This window comes from Neoarius graeffei, chromosome 26 (assembly GCF_027579695.1).
Source record: "Neoarius graeffei isolate fNeoGra1 chromosome 26, fNeoGra1.pri, whole genome shotgun sequence".
NCBI classification, from domain to species: domain Eukaryota; kingdom Metazoa; phylum Chordata; class Actinopteri; order Siluriformes; family Ariidae; genus Neoarius; species Neoarius graeffei.
This window is the reverse complement of record NC_083594.1, coordinates 52,491,821-52,504,473: the sequence shown is the minus strand read 5'-3', so window position 1 is coordinate 52,504,473 and position 12,653 is coordinate 52,491,821. Positions and strand designations below refer to the sequence as shown.

General features: G+C 41.9%; 1 protein-coding gene across 1 annotated transcript; it reads left to right on the top strand.

Annotated features, from left to right (window-relative positions):
- Positions 1 to 8,555: 8,555 nt before the first annotated feature.
- On the top strand, positions 8,556 to 9,977 carry si:ch211-213o11.11 (probable G-protein coupled receptor). The gene has a single exon (XM_060909994.1). It carries the CDS (start codon positions 8,573 to 8,575, stop codon positions 9,893 to 9,895), a length of 1,323 nt encoding a protein of 440 aa, XP_060765977.1. The 5' UTR covers positions 8,556 to 8,572; the 3' UTR covers positions 9,896 to 9,977.
- The last annotated feature ends 2,676 nt before the right edge of the window (positions 9,978 to 12,653 follow it).

Sequence of the window (12,653 nt, the reverse complement as noted above, 5' to 3'; positions counted from 1 at the left end):
CCTGCTGCCTCAAAACCACCTGGTGTTTACTGATAGGTAATAAACACTTTGTGTGTGTGTGTGAGAGAGAGACAGAGAGAGAGAAAGAGAGAGAGACAGAGAGAGAGAGAGAGAGAGAGAGAGAGAGTGGACTTACTCTACCAACGCACACATCCCTCCTGTTTCTCTCAAATGCCTCCTGCTCTAAATAACGGCTCTGCTTCTGATAGATATTCTGTTCCTTATTGTAACATCTGGATACATGTGCACATCTGGCTGCCAGATCAATTTTGAAAGGGGTTTCACAGGACGTTCGGTGACCACCAGGTGAGACTTATCAACTTTTTAATCTGATATTTACTCATGATCTGGTTGTGATTTCTGCATAGATTCACTTCTTTACCAGGAAAAAAAATGATATAATGATTTAATCCATGTTGACATTCACATGGTAAATTTGGTTTCATGTTCTGAGATGAAAATGAAAAAGATTTGATTGACTTCTGATCAGGTTATAAGTGCTGGTGGTTAAACATTTTCACCCACAGACACAATCAAGTCAATCTGAACCCTCGGTACCATTAAAAAAAAAGGAATTTCATGAATTAGACAGGATGGAAAGTTGGGCCATGAGTTCACAGCAGATCTGTCACTGCAGAGAGAGAGAGAGAGAGAGAGAGAGAGAGAGTGCGTTGGAGACATGGGACACACCGGCACACCTGGGCTTGTGTAAGATTAATGGATGTTAATGAAGGCAGCCTGTGTGTCCAGCACACTCTTTAATGAGGATGAAGAGTAAACAGCACTTCCTCGGCCCAGGCAGCCGCTTCTCCCTGCTCTTAATCATTCAGCACAGATCAGTTTTCTGGAAACTGATTACGTTCACAGACTGAGGGCCAGGTCCTGGGGTACAGATTAAACCGGTTCTCGGCTGCAGTGACGGAGGTTCCATGCTGAATAGTCACTGGATCCTGATTTAAATTATAATGGAATCAACAAGAATAAGAACAGAACTTCACAATATTCATAACTAATCACTTTCATCTCATCAAATGGTAGCAGAATAATCGCAGCAAAATATCATAATATATAGAGGATATTACACGGTTGGGTGAAGATATAAAGTTGATCTTCGAGTGGTGATTGTATATCTCACGAGTGAGTGATAAACTTCATATCTTTGCACCACCATGTGATGTTCTTTACATAATATGGACACATTCACAAATTATATATATATGCATGCGCAAGTTAAACAAAAGAATTTAAATTTTGAACCGGTTTACCATTTTCAAACAATCCAGTCGGTGTATTCATACAAACACTTAGTATTAAGGGGGGAAAAAAAGATAATCAGATCTGTACAAGATAAACATTCAAGAAAAAAGATAAACAAATCTGTATAAGATAGATAGATAGATAGATAGATAGATAGATAGATAGATAGATAGATAGATAGATAGATAGATAGATAGATAGATAGGTCAATAAAAAAGATACACATATCCAGGGGCGCAGATAGGATTTTTGAACTGGGGGGGACTGAGCCGTCAGCAAATGATTCCATTTTATATATATATATATATATATATATATATATATATATATATATATATATATATATGTATGTGTGTGTGTGTGTGTGTGTGTATATATATATATATATATATATATACACACACACACTACTGTTCAAAAGTTTGGGGTCACTTTGAAATGTCCTTATTTTTGAAAGAAAAGCACTGTTCTTTTCAATGAAGATCACTTTAAACTAATCAGAAATCCACTCTATACATTGCTAATGTGGTAAATGACTATTCTAGCTGCAAATGTCTGGTTTTTGGTGCAATATCTCCATAGGTGTATAGAGGCCCATTTCCAGCAACTCTCACTCCAGTGTTCTAATGGTACAATGTGTTTGCTCATTGCCTCAGAAGGCTAATGGATGATTAGAAAACCCTTGTACAATCATGTTAGCACAGCTGAAAACAGTTGAGCTCTTTAGAGAAGCTATAAAACTGACCTTCCTTTGAGCAGATTGAGTTTCTGGAGCATCACATTTGTGGGGTCGATTAAATGCTCAAAATGGCCAGAAAAATGTCTTGACTATATTTTCTATTCATTTTACAACTTATGGTGGGAAATAAAAGTGTGACTTTTCATGGAAAACACTAAATTGTCTGGGTGACCCCAAACTTTTGAACGGTAGTGTGTATACATGTTATTTCACCTCCCTCACTGCCATCACCAGGAACTACCTGCAGGCCAGGACAATGATAACATTTTAACATAGCCTATGGAAATCCAAAGTTTACACATTACCATCACGCACAGAAATTGCAAAACTGCAAAACTAGTTTTAAAACCGCTAAGTTCCAACTGTTAACCATAGCGAGAGGCTGGGCTACGTGTGTGTGTGTGTGTGTGTGTGTGTAAAGTGTAAACCAGTGCATCCTGACTTTCTAACTGTGCCTGTGTGTTGCGTGAGCGGCAGTCAGTCAACAACTCTTCGCAAAGTTTCCTTATGAAACAATATGCTTGCTGAAATTATGGCAGGGAACGCCAGATTAAACATTAAAACTGCCTTCTGAGCACTGTATCTACAGGCTACCACCGAAAGAAGGAGGCTACCAGAAAGGCATCTCTACTCTGGACGATTTTACTTTCACTACGACATTACTTTGAACAGACTATCAAAAAATTGCAAGGTGATATGATAAAGTAAGGCACAGTTTACTTACAGTCATTTTTTTGTTTTTTTGAAAAAACGATGCAATCGTTTTCTGCCTTTTGGCACCCTTCATCATGCCGTGTTGGGGTCCTGAACTAGGAGGAGCTGTCCCCGATATGCCTGTCAAACTTGTAACCATAGCAACCAAGCTCGAGCTCGCAACCTGTGCAGTCTGCGCAGTTGCAACTATGTATGTACTGCTGTGCACCTCAATAAACCGAATGGTAATTAGTCTTTTGATTTTTCCGTGAGGTTTGCCTTATGCAAAGAAAGACAGCATAGACGTTTTTTCCTCCCTATAAGTGGGGGGGGACCGAACGAGGTGAATTTAAATCTGGGTGGGACGAATCCCCCCCCCCCCCCCCCCCCCCCCCCCCGTCCCCCCCCTCTATCTGCGCCCATGCACATATCTATACAAGAACTGCTTAAAAAAATCAATGTAATTCTATGTATTTGTAATTAAATGTAATTTTGACAGCGCACATCTAGTCAGGGGCGGCACGGTGGTGTAGTGGTTAGCGCTGTCGCCTCACAGCAAGAAGGTCCTGGGTTCGAGCCCCGGGGCCGGCGAGGGCCCTTCTGTGCGGAGTTTGCATGTTCTCCCCGTGTCCGCGTGGGTTTCCTCCGGGTGCTCCGGTTTCCCCCACAGTCCAAAGACATGCAGGTTAGGTTAACTGGTGACTCTAAATTGAGCGTAGGTGTGAATGTGAGTGTGAATGGTTGTCTGTGTCTATGTGTCAGCCCTGTGATGACCTGGCGACTTGTCCAGGGTGTACCCCGCCTTTCGCCCGTAGTCAGCTGGGATAGGCTCCAGCTTGCCTGCGACCCTGTAGAAGGATAAAGCGGCTACAGATAATGAGATGAGATGAGATGAGACATCTAGTCAGTGGGAAAACACTGGGAGTGACATCACTGGAGTGAAATATCAGTTATTATTATACATCCAGAGCACTTTTTTGATGGAATAAAAACGTGTTCTATTCCCTTCTAGCGGGTTTCATTCATTTGGTTTGACAGCATGTAATATTGTTAGCATATCGCTTATCCTGCATGTATTACATCACTCTACCCAATGGAGAATGAGTGCTGAATATGGTTTACAACACTGTATGGTTGTCAAGGCAACATGACATCACACATCGGAGACGTAAAACTTCAGCGCTCACGAGTGACTGTGACAATTTGTAAACTAACATGGCCGCCAGGTTTGCTTTGTTAAATACAAAAGATTTTGAGAGAATTTTGAAAAAGACACGTTGAACACCCAAAAGGAATGTGTATGTATAATAATAATAATAATAATAATAATAATAATAATAATAATAATAATATCGGGTGGGGTTTCTTCGTGGTCTATCAGATATATTCCATTCAGTGACTCGTCTTCGACTTGTTCAGTATCATGCTCGCTGAATGGAATATATCTGATATACCATGAAAAAAGCAAGCTGATATTATTTAAATACATCACTCAGATCTGCGATGTATTTCATATGAAAAATGCAAGTTTTTCAACACGAGAAGATAAACTTCATATTCAAGCCAATGTGTGATTTTCTTTTTATTATATCGACACATTCACAAACAAAACATACCCAAATTTATCAAAATATTGACTCAATTTCTTCACAAGTGACATATAGAGATTTATTTCTCAATTTTGGTTCTCCGTGTCCCGGATGGAGTTCGTATGAAAAATATGAGTAAATTAAAGTAAAACAGTAAAACACTCGTGAGAATATCGATCAATTGGTTTAATAAACCTGGGTATATTTTGTGTGTAGTATAATCTAACGGTACTTAAAAAACAGTAGTATAATATAATAATGTATACTAACATATATATAATAACAGTTGTATAATCAAATAGTCGTCGTGTCTTTTTCATCTTACTGATTATGAGAGTACAGTACCGAACAGTAAATACATGGCAGCATCAGTGATGTAATATTTTGCTTGGTAGTACAGGAATATACAGTCAGTGGCATTATTTATTATAGTAGTTTATCAGTATTAGTTATTTTAATATTAGCTGGACTGAACACACATATAAAACAAACATGGCCACATATCGTGAGTTGTAGCTAACGCACACTGTTAACCGTAGCGGTGTGACAGGAGGTGGATGTGGGATGGTATGATGGTGCTGTGCTCTTCAGTTCAAGATTTAGTGTAATAGTACAGATGTATAGTAATAGTCTAAAGGTAGAACATCTGTGGAAAAGATATTTCTGGACGTGTAGACGTCTAATAAGTTTAAATTTTTACGTTTTAATATAAACGTAGTAAGGACGTGTAACACAACAGGTGGAAAACGAACATAGCCCAGGACCCAAAAGCAGATCAAATCATCACATCATCTTCCAGGCTGGATGAAATCAGGAACCCCTGCCTGGTGGACAGAATGAACGTCTCCGGTCAGTCAGCTGAAGACTGGACACCACTGGACGAGACACCAGATCAGGTTTTCTTGGTAGATTAAATTTAATTTAATCTAACACCTGACAGATTTTTATCAGGACAGACATGCTTCTTAGCACAACATGAAATGAGACTTTTTCAAAAGCTTCTGAATACCATAGCAACAATTGTTCCTTCTTTGGATGTTAAATAAAAGGGCATGCTTTAAAATCTTTTGACTGTCGGCTTTAATCATGTTCGTGTACGACAAGTGCTAGGACTTATTAGTTGTTACTCAAGAAAGGATAACGTTTTAGAACAGGCAGATTTATATAAACCTGCGAGTTGCAGCTGCACTACTGTCAGAGCTGCTGTCATGGGAAATTAATCAACACATTCTGAGCAGATATGAATATTTTTATCCGACAGTGTGGTTCAGTTTTCAAATCTGATTGGTCTGACTGGTAAGACTTGGGATAGATAGATAGATAGATAGATAGATAGATAGATAGATAGATAGACAGATAGATAGATAGATAGATAGATAGATAGATAGATAGATAGATAGATAGATAGATAGATAGATAGATAGATAGATAGATATTGATGGTAAAGTTTCATATATTAATAGATTACAGATTAACAAAAAAAATTTAAGGTTGATTGAATAACAAGTAACATATTAAAGCGTTTTGATTAAAATCATTTGTACACCAAAGATAATTGATCTCAGATTGATATCGACCAGAAACGTAATCAGATTATGGGAGCTGATCAATTATCAGTTCAGATCTGAAATCAGACAGGTTTTCTGATCCAGTCTACTGCTTCTGTTGTTTATATACATTAAATATTTTCTTCATCATCGGCAAATCCAGGTTGGTTAGTCATCATCATTCTTTCTCATCTCATCATTAGCAAAAAGAAAATAATGGCAAAGTCAGTATCATCAGTTATGAACATAAAACTCCAACTGTTGTGATCTGTGCATTGCTCTGTGCTTTAATTTGAAAGAGACTGGCTGAAATCTGGAACCATGTTATGTAACGATCAAAATCTGAACAGCTCTGTGTCCTGACCTCATGGATCTCACGCCAACACTGCTACTGCACAGCGTGCACCAAACTCGGATCATTTGAGCAGATTAGCGAGGATAAAATCAGAAACGTGCCACAGGGCCTGATCGAACGAGGCTGTAGCACTGAAGCATTCTGCTGAAAGTTTCTGAGAAGATTCTGAGAAGAGCCCAGAATGGACACGGTGCTCAGAGAGAGATGTTCGTGTGTGTGTGTGTGTGTGTGTGTGTGTGTGTGTGTGTGTGTGTAGGATAGAGGGTTAAACACAAGGTAATATTTTATGTTTTGTCCTCGCTGTCGTTATCAACGTTTCACACCAGACGGGCGAGGAGTGTGTTTGGAGATAAAGCTCTTTGGCTTCCTCATGCGCACGAAAAAGCGTGGGAGCTGAGTGTGCAAGCCCTCATCCTATCCGTCCGATCCATCAAGATCCACACGGCGATAAAGATGAAACACACCATGCAGCCGTGATGATGTAACACACACACATACGCACACATTTATAACACCCATTAGCGTCTATAAAGTGTATTCATCAACTGTGGCTCGTACTGTACATGCAAAAAAACAAAAACCTGAGATGATGGACAAATAAACAAGGTGATGCAGGTCCACTGTCAGGAAGACATTTCAGATTTTCTGAAGTGCGAATGTAAATAACGAGTCTTGCTTGGATTAAACTGAAAATGTAGACTTGTACTGAAGTGGTGCTTGCTTTTCATGCTCTCAGTTTGAGTTTGCTTTGAGGATTTGAATGAGCATTTAAGAGATGCTGATTTTGTGCACATATTGAGTAGTGTGTATGTGTGTGTTCGGGATGAGCTGCATTACAAGTTCATGTTGTGTGTGTGTGGGAGGATGTATCTGTGTGTGGGGGGGCTTTGTATGTGTTTGTGTGTGTTTGAGAGAGAAAAAGAGGGAGAGAGAAAGAGATTTGTGTGTGTGTGGGGGGGGGGGGGGGGGGGTGTTGGGGTGAGGTGCAGGTGACAGTGACCTCACTCCAATGCTAATGCAGCTTAGAGCAGAAAAGCCTCCTGCAGCTGCAACCCAACAAGCTGCCTCATTATACTCACCATCAAAAGGTTAGAGAGAGAGAGAGAGAGAGAGAGAGAGAGAAGAAGGGTAGAAACTGACAGAAAAATCCCGAGAGATGGAGAGTGACAGAGAGAAGGAGTGCAAAAGGACAGAGAGAGAGACAGCCACAGAGACACATGCAGAGAAAGAGACAGATTGAAAGACAGACAGAATTGAGAGAGAAAGAGAGAGGGCGTAAAAAAGAGAAATACAGAGCATGTGTCATGAATAATTCACAGTGATCAAACTCCCACTCTCTCAATTCTGTAACGACTCATCCATGCAAGACAAATATTGAACCACACGATTATGAGTCTCGAATTAAGCTGAAAACAATGTGACACGCTTTAGGGCTGACGGCACGAGGAGGAAAAAAACCAAAAGAGTTGCAGATGAAAAAGTCCTGATGCTCATTACTGAACTGTGATATCACAAGTTACTAAACCGGACTTATGATGGACTTGTGTCCCATCCAGATGGAATTCTCCTGGACACAACTCAGGAGAATTCCCTCCGGATGGGACATGAGTCCATCATAAGGGTTATGAAGATAACTCACTGACTGATTGATTGGCATTCCAAGGCGATAGAGCAATATTATATAATGATACCTGAAGACGGGGCGGTACGGTGGTGTAGTGGTTAGCGTTGTCGCCTCACAGCAAGAAGGTCCGGGTTCGAGCCCCGTGGCCGGCGAGGGCCTTTCTGTGCGGAGTTTGCATGTTCTCCCCGTGTCCGCGTGGGTTTCCTCCGGGTGCTCCGGTTTCCCCCACAGTCCAAAGACATGCAGGTTAGGTTAACTGGTGACTCTAAATTGACCGTAGGTGTGAATGTGAGTGTGAATGGTTGTCTGTGTCTATGTGTCAGCCCTGTGATGACCTGGCGACTTGTCCAGGGTGTACCCCGCCTTTCACCCGTAGTCAGCTGGGATAGGCTCCAGCTTGCCTGTGACCCTGTAGAACAGGATAAAGCAGCTAGAGATAATGAGATGAGATGAGTATAATCCCATAAACCTCATAACCTGCCCTGAATCTAAAGGGGAAAATATGTGATTTATTTTTTGTATATTTTGTGTCCAGTATATTTGATCTATTTCCATCAATACAGTAATTGGAATCAACCGTGCAAAAAAATTTAACCATTCATAAAACATATTTTTGAGTGCAGGAGTATTCTTACAAAATTATTCCAAAATTATCTGTTATTTCATCTCCAGGTCTGACCTGTGATTAGTCAATCGCAGCATCCCCTGTGTTGGACAATGAAGGCATCTGTGATTGTGACCAGCGCTGCGTAGATCTGAGCTCCAAAGATGGCAGCATCCGGATTCCCTCAGACCCCCCACCTCAATGAAACGCAAACCAACCACTCGCTGGAACATGCCGTGTCTGTGCACCCGACTCCCAGCATGCAGCTGGGCACCATGTCCAACCCGCAGTCCCGTCTTCGTGACGCCATGGGTCTGGCGGCCATGGTGACGCTGAACGCCGTGGCTCTGTTGGCAAACCTGGCCGTGCTGATTGTGGTGCTGAAGGCGGCACATCTGAGGAAGTATAGCTTCGTGTGGCACCTGTGCGGTGTGGATGTGCTGTGCGCAGCCCTCCTCATGCCCCTTGCCATAGTATGCGGCTCGCCCATCTTCGCCGGGGTCATCTTTACGCCACTAGAGTGTCGCCTGTACATCTTCCTCAATGCCTTTCTGATCTCTGCCTGCATCTTCACGGTGACGGCGATCAGTGTCGAGCGCTACTACTACATAGTGCACCCAATGCGCTACGAGGCCAAAATGACACCCCGCATTGCTGCTGCGGTCATGGCGTTGGTCTGGTTGGCGTCTGCCGTCCTTGGATTGGCCACTGTGTTTGGATGGCCCAGTTATCGCCACCACAGTGCCATCGCTGCTGCACACTGCTCACTTCACTGGAGCCACAGCGGGCACAGGCGTGTTTTCTCCATCATTTTCTGTGTGCTTTGCTTTTGCGTCCCTGCTGCCATCATCCTAGCCGTGTATGCTAATGTCTACAAGGTAGCGCACATGGCCGCCCGACACAGGGGTCCGCTGCCTAGCTGGGTGCCCGCAACACCTCGTCCAAAACACCGCTCTGACTCCGTCAACAGCCAAACCACCATCATCACCAGAAGCTCAAGTGCCAGGAGAGGGACAGGGACACACGCACCTCGCAGGCCACGCCGGACACTGGTGGGCGGTAAAGCAGCACTTACACTAGCTGTCATCGTGGGCCAGTTTGTCCTCTGTTGGCTGCCATACTTTGCCTTCCATTTGCACTTGTCTCTGACCGTTGCCCACAGCTCGGCCGACGAGGCAGAAGGCCCTGTCACGTGGCTTGCGTACTCTTCATTCGCTGCAAACCCCTTTTTCTATGGCCTACTCAACCGCCAGATCCGTGAGGAAGTGTGTAAAACGATGTGCTGCTGCTGCCGCTCGCCCAGCAGACCCGCGAGAGCCCCAGCATCTGGGCACGATGCCTCGGCACATGAAGACTTCCTGCAATTCCTGAAGCGCAGCAGTTCGATGGAAGCCACGCGCAGCAGCTACAACACGGGAACTCCCAGAAATACACTGGACCAAGCCGGGTTCAGGATACCAGGACAGATCCCCGAGGAACTCACCTAGGCTGCTGTTAGAGGGCAGCCAATTCTGGAACTTTCAATTTGGCTCCAAATCTGGAAAGTTCAAACTGGATCCTGATATGGAACCTTCAAATCAGATCCAAACCTGGTACATTCAAACTGGATCCATATCTGGACTGTTCAAATCGGATCCCATACGTCTGGTTCATTCGCCTTAGGAAAGGATCCAAATCTGGAACATTCACAGGAGATCCAAATCAGACATGTTGTAAATGGATCCAAATCTGAAAACATCATTTCAGATCTCAATCTGGAACATTCAAAATGGATATAACTCTAGAACCTTCAAACGGGATCCAGATCTGAGACATTTAAATCGGATCCAAATCTGGAATCCAAATCAATGTTCAAATCAGATCCAAATTTGGTATCTTCAATCCAGATACAGTACCAGTCAAATGTTTGTACACCCCTACTCTACTCACTCATAGGTTTTTCTATATTTTGTATTTTTGTCATTGTAGAACAATACCGAAAACATCAAAACTATGAAATAACATCTGGAACATCTATAGAATGATGTGGTCAACAAAAAAAGTGTTAAAACCAAAATATGTTTCATATTTTAGATTCTTCAGCGTATCCACCGTTTACCTTGATGATGCTTTGCACACCACTGGCATTATCTTCACCACCTGGAACGCTTTTCAATTCACAGGTGTGCCTCGTCAAAAGGTAATTCGTGGACTAGTTTCTTGCGTTCTTAATGCGTTTGAGATCAAACAGTAAATACAGTAAATAGCCCGACTCAACGCCACAACTGTAGTAATCCATATTATGTCAAGAACCGACTCAACTAAGTAACGAGAAACGACATCCATTATTACTTGAAGACATGAAGTGAAGTTGTGTCCAAGCTTTTGACTGGTACTGTATAAAAGGGAAAATTTCAGAAAAGAGGGGGAAGGTACAGAAAAAATCCTGCTCCAGAATTCCTTCTATTTTCGTAATCATTCAGAAGCTGAAATCAGGTCGAATCAAACAAGTCTGATCAAGTGAAGAGGAAAACAAGAAATCTACAGTTGAAATGTCTTTTTGGTCTGCTTTTCATGCTCATAAATACCATGTGATAATGAGTGATGTTGGCAAGGCCACACACACGCGCGCACACACACACACACACACACACACACACACACACACACACACACTTTTATACTAGGTTGTTTCCATACACTAACTTTTAACATGGACTGTACCACTGGTGATTATTTTTTAAATAATTGAGAAAATCAGTTTTTCGCATATTCTTCGAAATGACTCAATTTTAAAATGATCCAGTGACTTGAATTAGACTGGATCAGATATGTGAAAATAAAATCTGATGCTGAGGTCAGGGTCTTCGAAGTCAACCTCAGATACTCAGGGCTGTTAGTATTACAGAGAAGAATTGAGAAGATCTTCTTCTACATGTGCCACAATAACGCCTTGAATGATCATCTTCATCTGCGTTTTATTCAGAACGCGCTCCGTAACAACACGTCTTTATTCATTCACCTTAAAATATCACAACATGACACAACACAACATGACATTACTCAGTTTTTTTCATCAGAAGACTCTCAATCTCTCCTTTAAATCCATCTCTTTTTCAAAAATATCCTGTATTTTGTTACCAATGTTCATCGAGTTGTTCGCTGATTTGCCTCACGTGATGCAGCTACACAAAGACTCAAGGCTCTGTATCAGTATCTATTACACGGTGTTGTTTAATATTGTTTAAGAATATATTTTAACATTCATTTACAGTCAGTCGTGATGTGAGTAGTTTCCCGTTGAGTTGACGATATTGTGAAACGATAAAACGATATTTATTGTTTGGATCTATATTTATTCGAGTTCAAATGCTGTCTTTCTGTTGTTATTTCTGTTCGTTTTTCTCCCCGTGGCTCGGAGACGTTTCTAAGATCTCCTGCCTCCCTGCTGAATAAAACACCCTTCACTCTGTCACGTGCACTGTGTTATACAACGTGTCTTTGTTTAAAAAAAAAAGATTGAACAGGCTTGGTGCGTTGCTGCATGATGTTTCTGCTCGTCGAGGTCTAGGTGATAAAGAAAGGCCTGTTTACTACACTATAGCACAAAACACATTGTGAGTGTGTGCTGCATTTATTTCCCCATCACAACCCATAAGTCAAACGGCAGATGATGAAGTCGAGACTTTTTTGTGTAAACAGTGCAATAACATGAGAATATCATGGGATAAAGTGCACACAAGACCTTTAATTTGAATTCTGGGATTGAAATGTTCCAAACTTCTTCTGACCAAGTGTTGTGTCCTTGTACAAAACACTGAAAGAACACTTCCCTTGTTTAATGGCGTATCATGATTAAAAGACATCACGACAACTACAGAACCGATATATTACTGCAATCTGGAATTTAAAACATTGCTTGTATTGGTGTCGTCAGATAGGATTTTAACTGTATAAAGCTCAGCAGGACTGACATTCAGCTTCTTCTTTTTATCTTCAGTGTTAGTGAACAGATTCCATACACTGCCCATCAGATCATAAATTAGCGTGTGAGAACGATTTACGAACACATGCGTGATCAAGACCAGATGCTTCGTGAACGTTACGCATTTACAAGTAAGAGATAATATACAGCAAGGTGCTCATCTCATCTCATCTCATCTCATCTCATTATTTCTAGCCACTTTATCCTGTTCTACAGGGTCGCAGGCAAGCTGGAGCCTATCCCAGCTGACTACGGGCGAAAGGCGGGGTACACCCTGGACA